General features: G+C 37.2%; 1 protein-coding gene across 1 annotated transcript in view; it reads right to left on the bottom strand.

The window, feature by feature from the left end:
- Positions 1-1,364: 1,364 nt before the first annotated feature.
- PGGT1B (protein geranylgeranyltransferase type I subunit beta) overlaps positions 1,365-22,989 on the bottom strand; it is a 59,092-nt gene continuing 37,467 nt past the window's right edge. The window contains exons 6-9 of the mRNA XM_068964766.1: positions 17,253-17,298; positions 11,706-11,890; positions 6,462-6,570; positions 1,365-3,428 (exon numbers count right to left, since the gene is read on the bottom strand). Of these exons, the coding sequence (XP_068820867.1) occupies positions 3,247-3,428; positions 6,462-6,570; positions 11,706-11,890; positions 17,253-17,298 (522 nt within the window). The 3' untranslated portion in view covers positions 1,365-3,246. The remainder of the gene's footprint in view (positions 3,429-6,461; positions 6,571-11,705; positions 11,891-17,252; positions 17,299-22,989) is intronic.

The following is a 22,989-nucleotide window of genomic DNA, read 5'->3' as shown; positions in this document are numbered from 1 at the left end:
TCCCGCACAACGATCAGACCACACTATACTGATCTAACACTTACGTGCACGTGGGGACCTATACGACCCCTTCCAGTTCCAGCTTTTGCTCTCCGACTGGCCCGCTGCACTTTCTAGTGAGGAAACTGTGGGCAGTGTTATAGCTCTGTTCTCAAGGCGGACAGAAACCAGCTGCCTGCCTTTCACTTCCTCCCACACAGATGCTGAAACTACGCTGGTCAGTGGGTTGTGCAACACTGCATTTTGAAGTTCATGGGGACGCCCTGTCATCTGGCTTTGTAGGATGGGGTCTGTGGTGATCCTAGTTACTCGGGTCGAATGGGAAGACTCAGAAACTACCCTGCTGCCATCATCTTCCTGGAGTTTAAATTCTGTGGGATCTCTATTGTAGAAATGAGACGTTTTAAAAACAATTTGAAGATGGTTGTAAAAGAAATTATAACTAGGAGTTTACTGTATTCAGGTAGTATGCTAAATACTCAATAAGTATTATCTCATCTGACCTTCTGGAGAAGGAAATGGCAACCCACTCCAGTATTCTTGCCTAGAGAATCCCCTGGACAGAGGAGGCTGGCGGGCTACAGTGCATGAGGGTCACAGAGTTGGACACAACCGAAGCGACTTAGAAACCCTTTACAGATCCCCTCACCTCCCTTTATCACAGGGGAGGTTAGGGTCCAGATTGATACTGGTGAGCTGGCAGGTGTGGGACTTAAACCCCACTCATCCGACTCCAGAGCGCCTCTTTACGATAATGCACTCAAATACCATCAGACCCAACAAACCACAGTTCCAAACGATGCACCCCTGTTGGAAAAAAGTTCTATTTGAGTTTAAATATTTATAAATTATTATTTAAAGATCTAATTAAAATGTACACATATTATAGGTCAAATCTAAAAGCACTTGTAGATGATGAACAGGTTGAATTGTGTTGTAACGACCTGATCAACCTTGTTTTCATGCAGCTGTCCAAAACATCCTACCACAGTTTTAAAAAGTACCATACTGGAGGTGGGGAAAGAACATAGGGAACAGACTGCCTGAGGCTTCATAATCCCCCTTCTCGTTCTATTACCGCTGCTAAAGATCAAGTATACATATGAAATAGTGCTTATAATTTATTTTATTCATACTTTCCTGTAAGTAACTATTCAGAAAAAGTTTGGCATAGCTTCTTCACAATTCACAATGGCCTGGTGGTTTTTTTGGTCAATACACTGCTGTGGAATTCAACATTCACTGGCCAACAGGTTCTTAAGAATGCCTCTCAAAAGCACACTAATTAGAATCACACTGAAATATATAATGTTATGTTATTAAACTACACAAGGAGTTAGAAAATATTTAGCAGTTTATGAAATACTTTGACCTTGGAATTCTACGTCATACGAATACAGATACTAACTTATTTATGCTTCCAACCACTAATGGCAATTCAGGAAAAAAAAAAATTGGGGCTTTTTATATACTTCTAAAACCATTACATATATGTCATTTTAACTCCTGATGTCTAAGAAATGTCTTAGTTTGAGATGCAGGTGTCTAAATCTGTCAGGATTTAAACCAGTGCAAACTGGAATAACTCATGGAAGGATGACATCTATTGCTAGGTTTATCTTTTTCCCCACCATCAGTTCTCTGATTTTATTTCTATTGAAAAAAAAAAAAAAAAAAGAGTTGACTTTGGCAAACTGAGGTTTAAACTAAGCATTTGAATAATAAATGAATCATTTTGTCATGTACATACTAGGTTTCCCCTGGGATCATTATTTAAGAGTACTTTTTTTCCAACACTAAAAAATAAAAATTTAGATATTACAATATCTAAACAGTGATACTAGTAATTTAGTTTTTATCTTGATACTTTACTTGTAAACCTAAAAACTCCAACATTTATTTTCACCAAGATTTTAACTTAAACCTTGTCTCTCTGGTGAAGTGATTTCCTTCTCCGTTTCAGAACTACTCTCATAACTTTGCCACTGAGCAAACGGTGATGGGTGTGATTCACTGATAAACTGATTACTAATAAAGGTAAGTTTTTACACCACTCCTTTACAATTCAGGTATGTCACAGAATGAAGAAAACAGAACAATGAAAAGCAAACCCCAGTCCTTAACCTCTAAGGCATACATTACCTTCCCACTTACCTGAAAATATTACAAAAATATTATGACTGTGAATGGAGCTATACCATTAAATTTAATTGAGAGGCGATATTTTTTTTCACTTAAATGTTTACTTATTTAACTTCAAAAAATAAGAAAATTATCAGTTTGAAATCAGAAAAGCTAAAACACTGGAAGCAACAACAACAAAAAAACCAAATGGCTAAAAATAATTCAGTTATAAAAATACAGTTTAAAATTTATCTCAGAAGAAGAAACAAAACCACTAAACGTTTTTCCCTCTAGGTAAGACGGCTTTCCCTGGAGAAAGGAGAAAAAAAAAAAGCGACTAATGATTCGAGATTAACATCAAACATAACTGTTATTTACCCCAGCAACATCTAAAATAGATGACCCACACAGCACAAAACTTTCCCATTCACAATCACATACAGTTAAATTACTTTCTTCTCAGTTACACAATAGTCTTTTTATAACAATCTCCCTTTAGGAAATTACTGTATTAGTTAAGCCTATTCATTCTTGCTATGAAGTTAATTTCATTTGTATAGGCCACAAAAGTTTAATTGGCACATTTTACTTAAGAATAAGACAAAATAAGTCACTCTTTTTTAAAAAATTATGGGATCATCTGTTTTCAAAGAATAACCCCAGATACTTAATTCATTAAAGCAATGTTCCACCATAAGCAGTCAAGCTTTTTAAATGATCACTAAGTGCTCACCCGAAGATTACCAATGCTATGTGAACTATAAACTTCTTTTGAAGATTTGTGTCCATTTTATAATATGATACAATTCTGTACTGAAGTTTGTTTTTTTTTTAAGATAACCTACATACATACAGTTAATTTGCCTCAAAGAACTTAGAAATACAGTATAAACATTTAAGAACCATGACGAAGTCCACTGTGGTTCAAACTTCAACAAAGATTTTCTTGAAACCTAGCACAAGGGTTACTGGCTCAAGAGCATATCCCAAAGTGACATCGGCACAAGATTCGATTGTAAGACTACCTCTTAAAAAAAGAGCACACTTGGTTATCCATGGCTTTAAACCTTGAGCTACAGTTAGGCTACAAACCCTCCCCACCGCCCCCCAGTCTAAAGTTAGTCACGTGGAGATGTGTACATTCTCTGAGCACTCTTTAGAGTCCTTGGTTTTCCAGCTCTGATGGAGATCTCGAAGGCGCTCAGAAGTCCGTGTGCTTACGTTCAGGGCCGGATGAACCTTACAAATGCCACTTTCCTCCATTAGTGACAGGCCACAAATTCCAAAGTATGCATGCAAAGCGTCTGAAAATAAGACATTTTTTTAAATCACAACAAGCATTATTATTTGTACAAAATATTTAGCTACTTATCAGCCCATCACTACATTAAAAATAAATTTAGAAAAATACTAAAGAGTTTTGAAATATTTGCTTTCTCAAAGTCTCAAACCTCAAACTTTTAAAAACTAGATGATCAAAATCAGATGATATTCAAGAAAATATCACTAACAAGGAAAACAGTTCCTAGCTTAAGAAGTGAGTCCACCAACATCTTCTGTGACTGAAGAATAAACAGGAAGAGTACCAGCAAAGACTCTTCACTCTAATGGGTTTTCTCTTTTGCTGACAACAGAATATGGAAACAAAGATGTTTCTATCATAAAAGGAAATTTCTTCTTAAAAATGAAAATAAACAAACCTCAGAATCTAAGTAGCACAGCATTCCTTGGTAAGTTTTACCTCTGACAACTCCTAAACCACACAATGCCAACTCTGTGTTAAATCAAAGAAGACTGAGCAAAATAACTCATTCTGGAATGCTGTACTATATTTAATTTTCCTATTTCAAGTAATGTCAGTCGCTCTAAAAATATCCGACCTGATAACAAAAACAAACTCAGACATTCTGTTTGGTTGTAATAATGCTACTGTTCACACCAGAACGATTCTGCACTGACCTTACTACAGTTTCCCATCTTCCGGGGCAGTAACTTTCTTCCATTAAATGACCACTGAAATCACATGGCCGTTGTCTGCATGACAGCCTTATATGGAGTCCTAAAAGTGCTCAGAGTTCCGCCGTTATGGGAACACTTACAAAAAATAGATTTTGTACTGGTCAAAATTTTTTTCTATTTTTGAGTTGGTCATTATTTATAGCTTCATGGGCTATTAAGGTTCAAAACAAGTCAAAGTGTATCAAAAGAATTAAAGAGAAAGGTTGACTTACATAAATATCATTTAGTTTTCATAAAAGGAATGACAGATAGTTGTACTTATTCAGTGTTATTTGTGAAAAAGTTATTTCACCAGTTAGGCCCAAGTTAATCCCCTTTTATATTTTTTTCAGAGAATGCTTAAGACTTCTTCTAGCTCACTTTCCTCTAATTTTCACACCAAAAAAATTTTTTTTGATTTTTCCTATTCTATTTTTCTTGCAGTTATGTTAAATTACAAAAGGCACAAAGCAACATTAAATTTTATTGTCTAGAAACGAGAAAACTTTTCTAGGAAAAAAATGCAACAGCAAATACACTCATAATAATGTAAAACAGGATCTTACGCGTTCCAGGTAATGTAAAATTTTTATTCCTCAAAAGGATTGTTTATAAAAGCTAATGAAATAGAAGTTAAACATTTCAAATCTTAAAAATAAATAATAATCTCATCTGTAAGTGGTGATGTATTCGAGCACTTTAAATGTAGAAATATACATTTTCTTCAAAGTAAAACTTAATTCCTTTAATAAATTTTTCCTGTTAATGTATATAAAATCTCTTTGTGTTAAATGTGTCAATAGATTGATTTATTAGAACCAAGCATAGGCTAATTTTAAAAAATCCTATTAAAATAATTTTTATAACAGCTCTGGAAACAAATCTTTTCCACATAAAGTCAATTTATCATACAATGATTTCTATGCTTTATAATGTATAGAATCGGAAGACATTGCAACACACCTAAAAAGAATATTACAACCAAGTATTTACACAAATATTAAACTTAGCAATTGACCTCTCTACAAAAAAGCTCCAAGAACTAACTTTTTAAAAAGCTATTGTAAAAAATCAAAATGTATCTCAATATGTTTACATAAGAAATGCTTTTCAAGAATGTCATTTCTCTATTCTCATTATTTGTTAAAATAGTACCATGTACTGGTTGAAAACAATGGAATCGATACCAAAACAATTGTTTTCTTGAGGGACTTTTAAAACATATTTACAGCTATGGGTTACAGATGCCAAAAATTTCTAAATATTCTCAGGTGGCACTAGTAGTAAAAAATCTACCTGCCAATGCCGGAGATTCAAGAGACATGGGTTTGATCCCTGACTTGGGACGATCCTCTGGAGTAGGAAATGGCAATCCACTCAAGTATTCTTGCCTGGAAAATCCCATGGACAGAGAAGCCTGGTGGGCTACATAGTCCACGGGGTCGCAAAAAGTTGGACGTGACTGAGCAACTAACACTTTCTAACACTTAGAAATAAAAAGCATTGTACCATTTTTTTAAAAAAAAGAAGCATATTTTGCATGAAAAAACAAGTAAATATGGATATAAGGAAATATTCCTGCTTTCTTCAGGTACAAAAATATGATTCCATGAGCCCTTTATTTGTATTTCAATTCAGGTACATATTCTGACCATAACAGTTCTATGACAAGAGATGAGGGAAAGAGATTCTAGGCTAACAATAAAAACCATGATATTATTGCAATGTTGTAAAAGCAATCATTTCTTGAATCTAGTTTCGTGTATTTATAGCTAATACTTTGTCATTCTGCTTATCAAAAGCATCAGCATTCTGACTTATTTTTAACAAACTCTTGAATTGAGATTTTGGAGGCTGTAAATAGATCATTTTACTGGAGGTGAAACCTAAGAGGGAGGGGGAAGTAGCTTGGAGAATGACTTCTGCAAAGAATAAGAATTAGTTATCTTTTGGATTTAAGAGTAATTTAATCTACACATAGCTCAAGTGACAGCTAATACTCCTAAAGATTTTGGATGAACCAAATTATTCTATTTTGAATTGGGACCATTCAGACCACCTGTCTTATTGTCTGCAATAAAATAATACATTGCTAAGTGAAATATTTGGGAAAAAAGGCAAACTATACCAGTATCTTGATAATCAAACCCTTCCTTTACACCCTGAAGATCCTAAATCTACTGTAAATTTAAACAATTTACCTTCTTAAAAACCTTACTTAAAGGAAGTTTATAACTGTGGCTATATTTTCTATCATATACCCTTTCTGACAAACGCTTAAAGATCTATTTAATAAATAAAACAAAGGTTGCTCTGGATTTACACAAAAAATAAACTACCTGGATGACTATCTGGCCACTTGGCAAATCCCCCAACGAGGCGATCTTGAGTTGATAAGATGTAATTTCTATTTTTCTCAAAGTTAGTATACTGGAAAATTTTCAGAAGCTGAAACGACAGTAACAAATATAAATTTATTGACATAAAACCTTCATATCAACCTGTGGCTCAATTTTCAGATATATATAATTTAAAAATGCTTTTCTCTAGTTAAGGCTCTCAAAGCAAGCCTAAGGGACTTGAACATTTAAAATTATCAACCACATTAACTTTTTAAAAATCATCTACTCTCATTTTCGTGACCCATTCACTATTTCTTTCTTTTGAAACAGATCCAAATGACTTCTCTGCAACAAATTCAAAACACAACTTGCCAATGTGTTCAATTTCACCAGTTATTTTTACTAGGGCAATTTTATTTACCCATATTCTAAGTCTTATAATAGATTTCTGAACTGTTAGTTATTAACTATAGTAATGATAAGTAAAAATATTTCAAAAAAAGGACAATAAAAATTTAATCACATGCTAAAGACAATTTTGAGAATAGTAAAAAATTAAAGCTCTTTAATTAAGAAAGACAAAAGGTTAGACAAATACAATTTTAGCATAAAAGATTAAGTAGCTTAGAGATTCAGGACATGTATTGTTCTTTTTCCCAAGATCCTATTAATAGAAAAAACAAAGGATAAATCATATCAGGGTCAGGGGATAGTGAGCACGTAAGAAAGCTCAAGTGTCACAAAGCAGCTGAAGTGCGCTAATAATATTAACCAGAGAGCCACAGAAAGTATTAAAGACTAACAAAGCAGCATCATGTCTCAAAAAGCAAAATAAAACTAATTAGAAAGTTATGGTACTAATAAGAAGCAAACTTATTCATTCATTTTTATTTAATTAATAGAATATAAGCAGAGACTCTTTAGACTCCTGATACTAGAAACGCTTTCTAGTATAAGTAGCACATGGGTCATTACATAGAGAGAAGAAACTATAATTATACTTGGTTAAGCAATAAAGAATATTTACATGATTCTAGTAAGTGGTTATTAGTTTTCAAATTTTAAAATCAACCTACAGGCAAAGCATAAAATATTTGATCATTGTTACTGAGCAAAATACCAATGTTACCTAACTTGACATTATACAAAAAAGGTAAACTGACAGATTTAGAAGGAAGAGGAAGAGAAAAGGTTCAGAACTTAAAAAAACCAAAAAACAAAAAACTCAATAACAATTTGCTGGAAAAAAGGGAGACCAAATCTTCATTTTTCACAGCTGGGAATCAACGATAATGTCTAAATGTGTTAAGTCAAGCAATTAGCATGTTTAAAGTTATTTAAAGTTATCCATAAGAATTAAAATTTTTAAAAGCTGCCTCTAGAAAGTTGTCAAAGGCCACCAAAATCATACAAAAAGACTCAAGAACGAACTTGAAGGGGCTCATACTGGTTAGAGATGGGACAAACTGAGCATTAACAAGAACAATGTAATGGACTAAAACAGATAGCACATATTAAAATCTATGAGTCCACAAGGGCGCTCAAAGTGTAAAAAAGAAAAAAACCCTAAAATTATTTTATTGGAAAACTGTAGAGGATGCTAGAGAACCAACTTAATGGATGGAATGAACATTATTAAAATTAAAATAAATAATCATCTGTCTTTCTCTGCACAACCACATCTTCAGTTAAAGTGAAGTTCTTTACAAAAGGATACTAGTTAGTAAATTTACAGGGAATGATAGAATATCACCAATTAACAACCCCCAATGACACAATGGATCTAAGAAACGATGCCTCAATGGCTGCTAAAACCATTCTGTAAGATGAAGCTTTTACACACCAAAAACAAACAATCCAAAAGGAAACTAAGAAAGCAGTTCTACTCATAATGGCTTCTAAAAGAAGCCACTAAATACTTGAGAATACATTTATCCAAGGAGGTAAAAGCTTTGTATGCAAAATACTATAAAACACTGGTGAATGAGATTAAAGACCTAAATAAATGGAAAAGCATCCCCTCATTATGGATAGGAAGACACTGTTAAGATGTCAACACTACCCAAAGCAATCTGTAGATTCAATGCAATCTCCACACAAATGTGAACAGCCTTTTTCCTAAGAAATGGGAAAGCCAATCCTAAAATTCATGTGAAATTGCAAAAACAACCGTTAAAAAGAAAAATGTTCAGGACTCATACTTCTTGATAATGAAACTTACAATGCTACAGTAATTAAAATAGTAAGGACTGATGCAATAGAATGGAGTGCCCAGAAATAAGCTCTCACATACAATATCAGATGACTTTACAAAGGTGCCAAGACCACTTAATGGGTAAAGAACTGTCTTTACAATAAACAGTACTAGGAAAGCTGGATATCCACATGTAAAAAGATGAAGCTGAAGTCCTTGATTTACACCATTACAAAAATTAACTCGAAGTGGATCAAAGACCTAAACTTAAGAGTTAATACTAAAAATTGTTGTAATAAAACATTGGGGGAAATCTTCATAACATTGGATTTGGCAATGATTTCATGGAATAACAACCAAAAGCCCTGGCAACAAAAGAAAAAATAGACAAATCAGACATTTCTCCAAAGAAGAGATACAGATGGTCAGTAAGCACATCAAAAGATGCTTGATATCACTCATTATTCAGTTCAGTTCAGTCGCTCAGTCGTGTCCGACTCTTTGCAACCCCATGGACTGCAGCATGCCAGGCTTCCCTGTCCTTCATCATCTCCCAGAACTTGCTCAAATTCATGTCCATACCCATCAGGATGGCTATTATAAAAAAACGGAAGAAAGAAGCATTGGTGAAGATGTGGAGAAACTGGAGCCCTTATACATCACCAGGGGGAAGGTAAAATGGTGCAGCCATTGTGAAAAACTGTTGGTGCCTCAAAAGGTCGAACACATAACTACCATATAATCCAGCAATTCCACTCCTAGTTAATTACCTGGAAAAAGTGAAAGGAGGGACTTGAACAGATATTTTACACCAATGCTTACAACCACCTTATTCACAATAGCCAAAAGGTGGAAATAATCCAAGTGTCCACCAGCAGACGAACAGCTAAATATAATGTGGTATGTCCCTACAGTACAATATTACTCAACCATAAAAAGGAATAAAATTGTGACAGACATGACAATAGTGATGGATCTTGAGAAATATAAGCCAGACAAGGGACACATATTACCTAATTCTACCTATATGATGTACCTAGAATAAGCAAATTCATAGAGACAGAAAGCAGAAAAGAGGTTACCAGGGGCTGGGGGAATGGAAGAAAGGGGAGCTATTGTTTAATGAGCAGAGTTTATGTTTAGGGTGATGAAAATGTTTGGGGTATAGATAATGGTAATGATTACACAACACTGATCTGTACACTTATAAATAGTTAAACTGATAAATATTACATTACATATATTTTACCACCATAAAAAAAAGTGAAGAAAAACAGGTTGATGGGGAACTTTATAACGGATAAATCAGCTCTGACAACTCTGGAGCCCTTAGATCAAAAAGGAGAGACAACCAGAGACTGATTATATTATCTTCCTCTTGATGTGATGCAATAGGAAATATACATCGTTTTGAATTGATATTTAATGATAATGAGGAGTTATGGCTGAATTTTTAGAAGACAGAATATTACATCTCCATGCTTTGAAAAGCTATCTTTATTTAATGATTATACTGAAGAATTTCCAGATAAAGTAAAAAGGGGTTATCTAGGAATTGCTTTAAAATAATACAGTGAGGAGGAAAGTGTGTAGCTGTATGAATGAATGAAGGCTGGCTTTGAGATGAGAACTGCTGAAATTGGCTACTGCACATATTAAGTGTTCATTATACAACAGATGGTGAAACAGTGGAAACAGTGTCAGACTATGTTTTTGGGCTCCAAAATCACTGCAGATGGTGACTGCAGCCATGAAATTAAAAGAGGCTTACTCCCTGCAAGAAAAGTTATGACCACCCTAGACAGCAGAGGCATTACTTTGCCGACTAAGGTCCGTCTAGTCAAGGCTATGGTTTTTCCTGTGGTCACATATGGATGTGAGAGTTGGACTGTGAAGAAGGCTGAGCACCGAAGAATTGACGCTTTTGAACTGTGGTGTTGGAGAAGACTCTTGAGAGTCCTTGGACTGCAAGGAGATCCAGCCAGTCCATTCTGAAGGAGATCAGCCCTGGGATTTCTTTGGAAAGAACAATGCTGAAGCTGAAACTCCAGTACTTTGGCCACCTCACGCGAAGAGTTGACTCACTGGAAAAGACTTTGATGCTAAGAGGGACTGGGGGCAGGAGAAGAAGGGGACGACAGAGGGTGAGATGGCTGGATGGCATCACGGACTCGATGGACGTGAGTCTGAGTGAACTCCGGGAGATGGTGATGGACAGGGAGGCCTGGCGTGCCTCATGGGGTCGCAAAGAGTCAGACACGACTGAGCAACTGAACTGAACTGAACTGATACACCATTTTCTCTTTTCACTATGTTTGAAATTTTCCATAATTAAAAAAATTAAAATGGTGTACCAGATAAATGGTAGTAGAAGCGAGGAGACTAGAAAAAACATTCTATTTTATTTACTTCAACCACATGTATACATTTTAAGAGAAAAAAATTAACATGTTACATAGATGATGAATATACTTTTGTTAGATTCCAAAATATCAGGCCTAGGTGATATTTGCAATTTTAGGATATAGAAAACTTGTGGGTACTCAATGGCTAATAATCTTATGGATTTACACATATCAAAAGGTAGCAGAGATGGGGAAAATGTATGATCATATTAATGAATACATTTCAGAAGGCTTATACAAATGAATAAAAAACAGAAAACTTTAAATGGTTTTTAAAGGAATTACCCATGGTTTGTCTTTCAAGGTATTTTCCCATAAATCCTTTACTGGTATGTTCAGACGGATCTTCCATCTAGGTGGACTACTGGGAAGTTTCAGTTACAAGCTTTTTATAACACTACACCTAGTTTCTTACATAGGTTTTGGACACTAGAATTCTGTAAGAATAAAAATTTTTAAGTAGTAGAACAGTAACTGAATTCTGTGGAAAAACCATACAGAGACCAGCTTTGCCAGAGCAACAGGAAAAACTTTTTGGCTTTAACCTAACAATATTTAATGAACATTAAAAAGACCAAACCCTTTAAGCACAGTTTTTATTAACAAACAGTAAAAGTTTCTCATTTTTATTATTTCTCTTACCTTTAGAGTTGCTCCAACCCAAAAAGAGTAACAGGTGTCAACAGGCTTATTAGGCCTTCCATGATAACCATTCTGTTGTCTCATTATACACCACCTTTTTATCCGGTTCAATTCTTTTTCTGAAAAAACTTCTTCTAGTTTACCCATCAGGCACAGTGATGCAATGCCACAAAAAGTTGATCCTCCTGTTAATTAAAACCACACAGTACTTTAAACTTATTAGATGTCTAGGAAAGTAATATGAAATGACTGAAGAAAAAAAAATGGTTAAGTAATTCTAGAAAGCAGTGAAAGAAAGGTAAAATTAAAAGAAATATAATTTTACTTTTATATTACTATTTTATTTACTTATATTTCACTATTTAAAATAACCACTAGGCACTGAGGTCTTCAATATGAACTTGATGAAACAGAAAAAATTTTAAAATAATTTAAAAGTATAAGAATCATTTTTTAAAATGAAAAATGTAAGATTTAGAAAGTAGTTCAAAATTTTATGGTTAATGGGAGAGCTGAAACTAAAGTCTAGGACTGCTATTTCCTGTCCACCACTCTTAAACACCTGAGTCTGATTTTAATTCCCTTAAAAATGACAGTGCACTGTTTATGAACTAAGGTCCCATCTGCCTAAGCTACAGACTAATTTTTACATATAACATAAACTAGAGGCTTATATGCAGTCAGCTTCAGAAATTTAAGGAAGAAAAAGTGAAAGTGAAAGTTGCTCAGTCATGTTCGATTCTTTGCAACCCCATGGACTATACAGTCCATGAAATTCTCCAGGCCAGAATACCGGAGTGGGTAGCCTTTCCCTTCTCCAGGGGATCTTCCCAACCCAGGGATCAAACCCAGGTCTCCCACATTGCAGGCGGATTCTTTACTAGCTGAGCCACAGGGGAAGCCCTTAGACTTTGTCTTAAGGGAAGCCTTAAGTTATCTTAAGGAAGAAAAGTTCCTTAAGCAAAGGAATAGAAGAGGGAGAGGAAAGAGTGCGTGTGTTGGGGGTGGAGAAGAAAACTGTATCTGGAAGTAGATGCACAGTACGTGTCCATGCTCACTATGCTAGACTGAACAATGCCCCGCCCCACCCCACCTTCCACCGCTGCCCAGTGATAGCCAGGGCCTGGTCCCTGGAACACAGGCATGTTTCCTTATATGCCAAAATGGACTATGAAAGCGTGATGGAAGTTAAGGATTTGAGATGGGGATATTATCCTGGGTGGGAGACACCCTAAATGCAACCAGTGTCGCTGTAAGAGAGGGACAGAGAGAGACTAAACTACAATCAAAAAGGAGGCAATGGAAGTGGAGACTCAAGCGATGTGACGGCAAACCAAAGAATGTGAGCAGTCCCCAGAGGCTGAAAAAGGCAAAGGGACAGACCTCCTGGCACCTCCAGAAAGAACCCGCCCTGCTGACATCTTCATCTGAAGCCCTGTAAGATGCAACTCAGACTTCTGGCCTCTGGAGCTATGAGAACAAATTTGCATTGTCTTACACCCCTAAGTTTATTAAAATGTTATAGCATCAAAGGAAACACTATAGTCACAAAGGAAACTACTTTCCTCAGGAAATGAAAAGCCAGTATTTCTCCACATAGGAAAAAACCAACGAACAAATTCCACCACTTTCCACTGGCACTATCTGTTGTCAACTCCAAACAATCTGAAAATACTCCATATTTCCAATTTATTACAACTTCATCTACAGATTTTTATTAATTCTAGCTCTTTAAATAGATTGTTCCTAACATGCATCATTTTGCAATTCTCTTTTTGGTGTTACAAATCTTGGTTATATTCCCTGGCAAAGGAAAAGTGAGCATTCGTTCTAGGAAATATAAGACAGCTATCACACTAAAATGGTCACTGTCAAAAAATAAAAACAAACAAACAAATAAATAAATAAAGGGTCACTGTAAGAACTATTTAGTCTTCAGATTTTTTTCCCAATGGAAAAAAAAAGAGAAGATCTATGTTAGCAATAAAACAGAAGTAAAACAAATATATCATAACCTTTTAATTTCTATTCAGCAACTATCAATCTTATTCCTCTTTCAATGACCTACTAGTTTCAATTTCTCTTTTATGAAGCTGCCCATGACTTCAAGTATTACACATCATTAAATATAAAGCCTCTAACAGAAAGTACATAATTTTTAAAACTAACTACACCAAGAAATAAAGAAGTACTTAATTGCTGCTGCTGCTGCTAAGTCGCTTCAGTCATGTCCGACTCTGTGTGACCCCACAGACGGCTGCCCACCAGGCTCCCCCGTCCCTGGGATTCTCCAGGCAAGAACACTGGAGTGGGTTGCCATTTCCTTCTCCAATGCATGAAAGTGAAAAGTGAAAGTGAAGTCGCTTAGTCGTGTCCGACTCCTAGCGACCCCATGGACTGCAGCCCACCAGGCCCCTCCGTCCACGGGATTTTCCAGCCAAGAGTACTGGAGTGGGGTGCCATTGCCTTCTCCATTATTGCTACTTTCCAAAATAATTGTTGGAATTTTTTAAAGCAAGCCAGAACAATTCAAAATAAAAATACTCTTTACTTTGCCCAAACAACCAGATTTTGAAAATAACAATTTCTGAAGTAAGCTTGGACTCTGAAGAGCCAAACAGTTATTACAAAGTCTGTGCATTAAGCTTAAACTCACTTATGAACATTTATTCCTAAGAGGTTTCTATCTAAACAATTCTAAAAAACCAGTTCTAAAAACCCGGATTAAAAGTAGCATGGTAGAAGAGTGTAAGAGGCAGACACGGAAACACCAAAAGACAGGAAGCATTCTGACAGTAAGCATATTAAAAACATTACTAAAGAGCAGGCTAAATACTAACAGGATTAGGTCAGTGATTCCTACAAGCTTCAAAAAATCTTGAGAACATCCCATCATTATATTAAATTACAATTTAAGAAATGCTTCTCATAATAATGATCCAAATTCTAACCTTTGTTCATTATGCCTGAGTGGAAGAAGGTTATGTAAATAAATAACCTTCTTTATCGAAGGCAGTAAGAGAAGGCACATACAAATAAGAGAAAGATTTCCAGATAGAGACTGGGATATGTATATATGGTTGGTTTGCAATTCAAAAAATGAGCTGTGTTTGTTGTTGGTTTGCAATTTTAAATAGGGGGCTTATCCAAAAATATCGTTTGAGCCAATACCTGGAGGATGTGACGTGAAGACTGGGGTGGCAATAGCAACTGTGTCACTGGCCATCTCCACTTAGTAAGCGGAATACACTCACAGTTGCACAAAGAGGAAGTCTGGCACCTGTAAAAACGTCTGAGAAGACGTAAAGGATGTTAGTGGGCACCCTGGCTGAGGAGATGCTTAGCAGTGCAGGAGACTTGTGGAACAGACACCAGAAAATGAGACTACGTTCTCTGGGATGTGGAGGAGAGAGGGCCGCTCAAATCTGATACTCTCTGATGGAAAGAGAGGAGAACACACACAACGTCGCAGCAGAGTGCCCGAACTGCAGTGCTCGTTTTTGGAAAGAGGTCTCTCTTGCCAGTGTAGATAGGGATAAGACAAGGAAGGGAGGCTATACCAAAGCCTTCCAGAACAGTACTTCTCAGCCTGTCTAACCTCACAGCACAGAAGAACATTAAAACATCTGATATTTGTAGGACACTCAGTGGTGACCTGAGGAGCTCTAGACACCCAGGTCTTGGCTGCCCCAAACGCTGAGTGAGCGAGGAGCAAGTGAGCAATAGCTTGGCAGGCCTATAACCCTTCTCCAGCGTATCCTGTACCTTGGCAAGCCCTCCCCTCTACAGCTTTAGTCCTGAAACCTACCAACCCAAAAAGAGAGGTAAAAGGAAGATGCAAGCTTTTAGGCATGAACCACAGTCCATCAACGATGGTCTTGTTGGGTGACAGCCTACTTGAGTCAAATGGACTCAAAATCACTACTTGTGTGACTCAGCAAGACTCTTTTTTCCCATCAGAGAGTATCAGGTTTGAGCAGCCCTCTCTGCTTCACATTCCAGAGAACGCAATACCATTTTCTGGTGTCTGTTCCCCAAGTCTCCTGCACTGCTAAGTATCTCCTCAGCCAGGGTGCTACTAACATCCTTTAGCAGAGAGCTCAGACCTCGTCTTCTCAGACATTTTTACAGATGCCAGATTTCCTCTTTGTGCAACTGTAAGCATATTCCTCCTTACCAAGGGGTGATGACCAGTGACACGATTGCTACTGCCACCCCAGTCTCATAGAGACTCAGGCACACACAAGAATTAAGATGTCCTCATCACAGGATGGCTTCAGAGGAAAATCCCAGACAGTGTTCTGTATGCCCCTCAGTGACACGTGCTCTACAAATACCACTGAGGAGGGCATCAGAGCGTGAGAGAGGAGGAGCGACCCGAGAGGCTGGGCCCTAGAGGAAGCACAAGCATTACATCTAAAAAACTTTCATACCTGTTCTATGGTTTACAAACCAGTTGCCCTCTTATCTCTAACAAAGAAAGAAGAACGCCTCTGAGCCACTCAGTGAGGAGCCTAAGCTGCACAGCTAGTGTTAGGGCTGAGACCTGAATACGGATGTGTTCTGTCCACTCCATCGTGCTAGCAGAGGGATGGACACGCCAAGGGAGCACAAAAACACAGCTGTGAGAAAGAGGAAATACGGCGTTCATTCAGAAAGCCTCCCTGATCTGAGCTCTTTTTTTTTTTTTTTTTGAGGAGCATGAAAGTATATTTTCTTCCACATGAAAATTTTCCACTTGAAGAGTTCAGGCTATTGATTTGCTGACAGACTGACTACTGCTCACTCTTCTGGTTCTGCCAAAATTGAGGGAAAATATGAGAGGGACTTATATTTGTGTGTGTAGTGAACATATGCCATACACAAAAATGTTTTATCACTGTGACTTAGTACAATTACATTAAAGAAGGTAAAAAAATTTTTTTTTCACAAATTCATTGATTCATGTTCAATATTCTGTATCTAGCTTTTTAGTGAAAGTGAAAGTGAAGTTGCTCAGTCATGCCCAACTCTTTGCGACCCCATGGATAGTAGCCTGCACCAAGCTCCTCCGTCCATGTGATTTTCAAGGCAAAAGTACTGGAGTGGGTTGCCATTTCCTTCTCCAGGGAATCTTCCCAACCCAGGGATCGAACCCACGTCTCTGACATTGTAGATAGATGCTTTACCATCTGAACCACGAGGGAAGTCCTTTAGTATTACACTAAATAGTAAGAAGCTTTTTAGTATTACGCCAAAAAAGAAAACTTGCTGTTTTCTAACAATTTCTTAAATCCTCCCAAGATGCTTTCATGCAGCTAACAGTTGAAAAGATTACTAGAAAATACTGTCTGAACATTCTGGTTTGAATAATCTCTGAATGATTACTGACCTAGAAGAGGCTCAAATTGGCACAACAGTGTCAACAGGGAGAAGTAGGTAGGAAAGAAGATAATCAGGCTGCTTCAAGAGTTGAGACAAACTTCTGAGGTCCTACATGTTGAAGATACCATGATGTTATTTAAAGACAAAAGAAACCACACACCCACTTATTTTAAGATGCCTTACCATGAGATTCAAGTCCTGCTCCCTGCGCCAACCCATTGTCATAGGACTGAAAAAGAGAAACATATTCAGTTAATACTGAAATAATAATAAATAAATATGCTGTCATGATGCTAAATTTTCTTCTTGGTCTAATTTTCTCTCTCTTTTATCTTTCAAAATATTTATTCTTTCCCACAATAAAATACATCTAGGCATTTTCAAATACCTAATCTTGTCTTATTCACCAAGCTGAATCAGTAAATGTATACACTAGGCACATTCTGAGAATAGACTGTTCAAATATGGCACTTAACATATTTAATCTTTACTCAATAAAAAACCTCAACCTTTATTCCGCTCCCACTTGCGAGAGGTATGAGTTTAAGGAAAACATAAGGATTTCATACCCATATATATAACATTATAAATACAAAACAAATCTGTTGAGGCTTTTGGTTAGCTGAGGATAATGGTGTCCTACCTAAAATTTGAATTTCCCCACATATCCCACAAAATCAAAACAGGATAAGAATAATACAATTAAGCAATTATCCTTCAATTAAAAATAAATAATTATTTTTTAAAAAAGAATAATACAATTACATAGAACTGAAACTCTATCAAAGCTAGAAGACATGCTGAAGCTTCAAATTACCTGTCTACAGAAAAAGAAACATCAAATCTCACACTCCTGATACACATTTGCAGAGAGCAAGGGCAATTCAAGAAAAATCGTGAGGACGAGAGAGGAGAGGGGCTGTCTAAGACTACCTAAAATTACTGGCTCAAAAGGAAAGGCCTCCTTAAGTGTGAAATTATAGGAAATCCTTGTTTTGCATTCTTCCAATATACACAAATTCCAATAACACAGTATGCCTCACATTTCAGTAACAGTATAGTATTCAGACTAGTATAGAATTCAGTAACAGTATAGTAACTATGAGCAATTACAAAAAGTACAAACTTGCTGCTAGGTCCTCAGTCCACAAATGACTACATAAATAGCAGACGTGTATCATGAGCTGTGAACATTCACATCGCCTTCTTCACAGTCTCTGTGTAACTGGTCACTGCTCGTTACTCAGCACAGCAACGTATGGGGTTGTGCTGTTCCTTTGTATTTTACTGAATAACTAACGTGATGTTTGCAAAAAGTCAAAACCAAGGAAGAGACTGGCCACCAAAGATAGAAGTGCAGTAAAGAAATGAAAAGCAGTAGCACTGAAAGTGAAACTGAGATCAAGCAGAGTAATAGAGGAAATAGTTATCATGATAGTGCTGGCTGTTTGAGACTAGATATGAAGTCAGAAAAATGAGGTGAAGGTGAAATATCTACATGAATGAAGAAAGTGGCTATCACGAAAAGGAAGATGTTCTAGAGAAGTGATGTTGGCACAAACTTCACATAAAAGGAATTCTCAGGTATTTCACAATGACAATGCAAAGGACGAAATGCTGGATGTTGACACAATCTTAGAAAAGAGAATAATCATTTACCAAGATAGAAAAGATGCCTTCTCCATACTGTAAGTTATATAATGAGAAGACAAAGAAGGCTGTTCAAACTACTCCTTATGAATTTTCTAAACTTTTTCAATATTGCTAATGTTTTAAATTACAGTGTACTAACAAATATTGGTTTACCGTTAAAATTTCTCTATACATTTATAACTGACAGTAGCATTAATAATTTTAAATGTTCTGGCAAAAAATTTATAAAGGTCACAGAACAAGTGTCATTTTTCCCACTGGTGATTAAGATCACTTTGCTTGGTTTCAGCCAGCACAACCATCATTATAGTCTGGGGCCACCAGTCAAAGCGAGAATGCCTGTACAAGAGGAGTTCTGGTAGTACTGAGCACTCACCACAGCAAAGGGGCTGAGGAGGGCATGCAAGTCAAGGTGGCAGCATTTTAAGTACATAACTCTGGTGAAGACAGAAGAAGAAAGGGAAGAAAGAAGGGCCCTTTGAAGATCAGATAATAAAGCAAAACTCTAAGGAGCAAACTTTAAAAACCCAGGAAACAAAAAAGAACTCTCTCTTAGCAGAAAATCATAGAACTCACTACCCTTCCCCAATCACTATACAAACAAAAACACACTCTAACTTAAAAAAATCATACTTTGTTTCTCTGCACTGAAAAGATGGCACTCTTACTTAACTAGGAATTCTTGAAAGAAAAAACAAATCCACTAATGACTAAACAGAAAAAGACAAATCTACACAAAAGAACTCTGAGTCTCTGAGATGGAAACACGGCAATCAGAATGAAAATATCTCTGTATAGGAAAATCTGCCTTCACCTCCAAAGTATGGTGAAAAGCAAAAGAAAACTACAGTAAAGCACCCCAAACTCAACTGTATACCCTCAAAGAGCACTTGGGAAATGAAAAGAGATTTAAAGTTAAAAAATGAAAAGGATAAACAGTAGGAAGAAATAAAGAAAATTAAATGATTTCAGGAAAAGACATTAAGGGGCATGTAAGAAAGGCTGAAAACAACCAAGAGAATAAAAATGAGATAAAGAAGTAAAAGGAGTTGAAGAGAAAGTGGCTGAAATGAAAGATGAGCAAAGAAAGAAAATTACACAAAATTGCAATATCTAAAGAAAAAGGAAAAACAGTGGACTACAAGTAGGGGTCAGCAATCTGGAGCCTGCAGGCTAAACCTGGCCTGAGGCTGGTTTTCTGTAGCCCTGAAGTTAAGACAACAGTCAATCTCAATCCTAATAAAATGACACAAATTTGGAAATACACCAAGGTATCATTTTTCACCCACCAGATTGGGAAAAAAAAAAAAATACTGCAGCAGCATTCTATTGGTGAGTCTGTGTAGACAGAGGCACTCTCACACACTGGTGGGAATATACACTGGTTCATAATTTTGGAGTGAAAATGAAAATTTGTGTATGCATATACTTTTTGATCAAGCAATTCCACTTCTAGGAATTTATGTTGAAAATACATTCCCAACAATACATAACCATACATGCAGAAAGGATTAGTTTCAACACTGTTCACCTTAGGAAAATACATACCCTATATATAGAATAGCCAAAAAAAACTATGACGTGCACATAATGGAGTACTACAAAACTACAAAAAAAGAAAAACAAGGAATGAGGAAAATTTTTTTGACTTGATACAGGGTGGTTTTTCACTTTCAAGCGAAAAAAGCAAAATGCAAAAACGTACTCTTTTGAGTGAGAGAGGAGGATGAACCAGAAACTAATGAGAACATTTACCTACAGAGTGAATGGCAACAAGGCGCCAAACATGGTAGTTAGGCGGAGGAAGGAGGCAGAAGATAAGGGAAGCCCTTGTGAGTTACACAGTTTTGAACCTAAATTCTGCGTTTCAAAAGCAAGTTAATATATCACATATTAAGGAAATAAAATCAACAAAGTTGGGCGGGGGGAGGGGGGTGATCCTAAAGTAGAATCCAAACAAACAACTCTATTTCAAGTAAATGACAGACATACTAAAGGTTGGGGGTAAGGTGGTGGTGGAGGGAATTAAAAAAAAAAAAAACCCAAGTGTTTTTTAACATTCTGACAATATACCTGTGGGCTCTAAGCAAAAAGAACCAATGCATTCTGGATAATAGGAGTCAGGCTTGTCACTGTCCAAGAAGGCAGTTACAAATGAAAAGAGGAAGATTAAAATGAACTGAATGGAGTTAAAAAACAAAGATCTTGGCATCCGGTCCATCACTTCATGGCAAATAGAAGGGGGAAAAGTAAAAGCTGTGACAGATTTTCTTTTCTTGGGCCCACAAGAATCACTGAGGATGGTTACTGCAGCCACAAAATTAAAACACGCTTGCTCCTTGGAAGAAAAGCTAATGACAAACCTAGATAAGTATGTAAAAGAGCAGAGACCTCACTTTGCCTACAAAGGTCTGTATAATCAAAGCTATGCGTTTTCCAGGAGTCATGTAAGGATGTGAGAGTTGGACCATAAACAAGGCTGAATGCCAAGGAATTGATGTTTTTGAACTGTGGCGCTGGAGAAGACTCTTGAGAGTCCCTTAGAATGCAAGGAGATCAAACCAGTCAATCCTAAAGAATATCAACCCTGAATATTTGTTGGAAAGACTCATGTTGAAGCTGAAGCTACATTATTTTGGCCACCTGATGAGAAAAGTGGACTCATTGGAAAAGATTCTGATACTGGGAAATATTGAAGGCAAAAGAAGAGGGCAGCAGAGAATGAGATGGTTAGACAGCATCACTGGCTCAATGGATATGAATCTGAGCAAACTCTGGGTGATACTGGAGGACAGAGGAACCTGGCATGTACAGTCCATGGGGTCGCAAAGAGTCAGCGACTGAACAAATGGTGTTGGATTAAAATTAGTATGAACTCGGGCTTCCCTGGTGGCTCAGACGGTCAAGAATCTATCTGCAATGCAGGGGACCTGGGTTCAAGTCCTGGGTGGGGAAAATCTCCTGGAGAAGGGAATGGCTACCCACTGCTGTTTTCTTGCCTGGAGAATTCCATGGACAGATGAGCCTGGCAGGCTGCAGCCTATGGGATCAGAAAGAGTCAGACATGACTAAGCGACTTTCATTGTTTCATTAGCATAAATTCATGGTTTTTGATAAACAGATATAAATGTGTGGATGTGTGTCAGGGGGATGTCTGTGTATGCATACATACATTTCCTACCTCTCGGAGAGGGGCTAGAAGCAATGACAACCTAGTACCAATGAGCACATTTTGTGCCCAAATCCTGGTTTCTAAACACCACCCTTGAAAAAGAAGAACCAGAACTTCTTGAAGAAATGACCAATTTTAGAAATGAAGCTGGGAAATTAAACTATGAACCCGGAATAATTTGTGCCACAGAACAAGGATGTGCTCAAAAATGAACAGGACGTGTCAAAAGGGCATAAGAGCCTTCATGAAGGGGTTTTTGCTGGCTCAATCTGGGACAGCATCAAAATAAATGATCAGTTCAGTTCAGTCACTCAGTCGTGTCCAACTCTTTGTGACCCCATGAACCACAGCACGCCAGGCCTCCCTGCCCGGAGCCAGCAAGGGGAATCCCACCCGTGACAAAGGTCATGAGGAAGGGCGCCTGACAAACGCAAAGGCGGGATCAGGCCTCAGGGGTCCCCCCGGATTTTCTCAAACATCTACTCCTAAAATCAGAGTCTACCTGCTTTACTGTGTTATGCTTTCCACCTACTCTTCTAACATTAACAGGGGGCTTACAGGGGGCTCTCCCCCAACCACCTTTTTCTGGAAAAAGTTAATTTAGAGCTTTTAGATAATAAGTCTCCTGGGCATAATAAGAGTGTTTCAATCCAAAAACCCCTCTGATGGCTTTCTAGCCTGCCTGACAGGTTTGTCGGGACTCTTACAGCTGCGCATGTGATTGTTTGCACCCCCCCCCCACCCAGAGGCACAGGAAGCTTAAAACATCCTAGGAATGAAGGGGCTTCCGAGGAGTCAAAATCATTAGAATAGGACTGATTAAGGGTTTCATTGTTAAGCCAATACTTGCTGCCAAGTTTTCATATCTTTTATTTGTAGATATAGCTGGTATGAGTCTGAGTGAACTCTGGGAGCTGGTGATGGACAGGGAGGCCTGGCGTGCTGCAATTCATGGGGTCGCAAAGAGTCGGACACGACTGAGCAACTGAACTGAACTGAATAGTTGGTATGTAGAAAAACCAGGTAGTAGCCCTGGTATTAGTAACATTAGATCTTCAAGTTACGTACTTTCTTTGTTATAACCCACTGTGCCTT

Source organism: Capricornis sumatraensis, chromosome 2 (assembly GCF_032405125.1).
Source record: "Capricornis sumatraensis isolate serow.1 chromosome 2, serow.2, whole genome shotgun sequence".
Taxonomy (NCBI): Eukaryota; Metazoa; Chordata; class Mammalia; order Artiodactyla; family Bovidae; genus Capricornis; species Capricornis sumatraensis.
The sequence above is the reverse complement of the archived record's forward strand: the minus strand, read 5'-3'. Positions and strand labels throughout refer to the sequence as shown.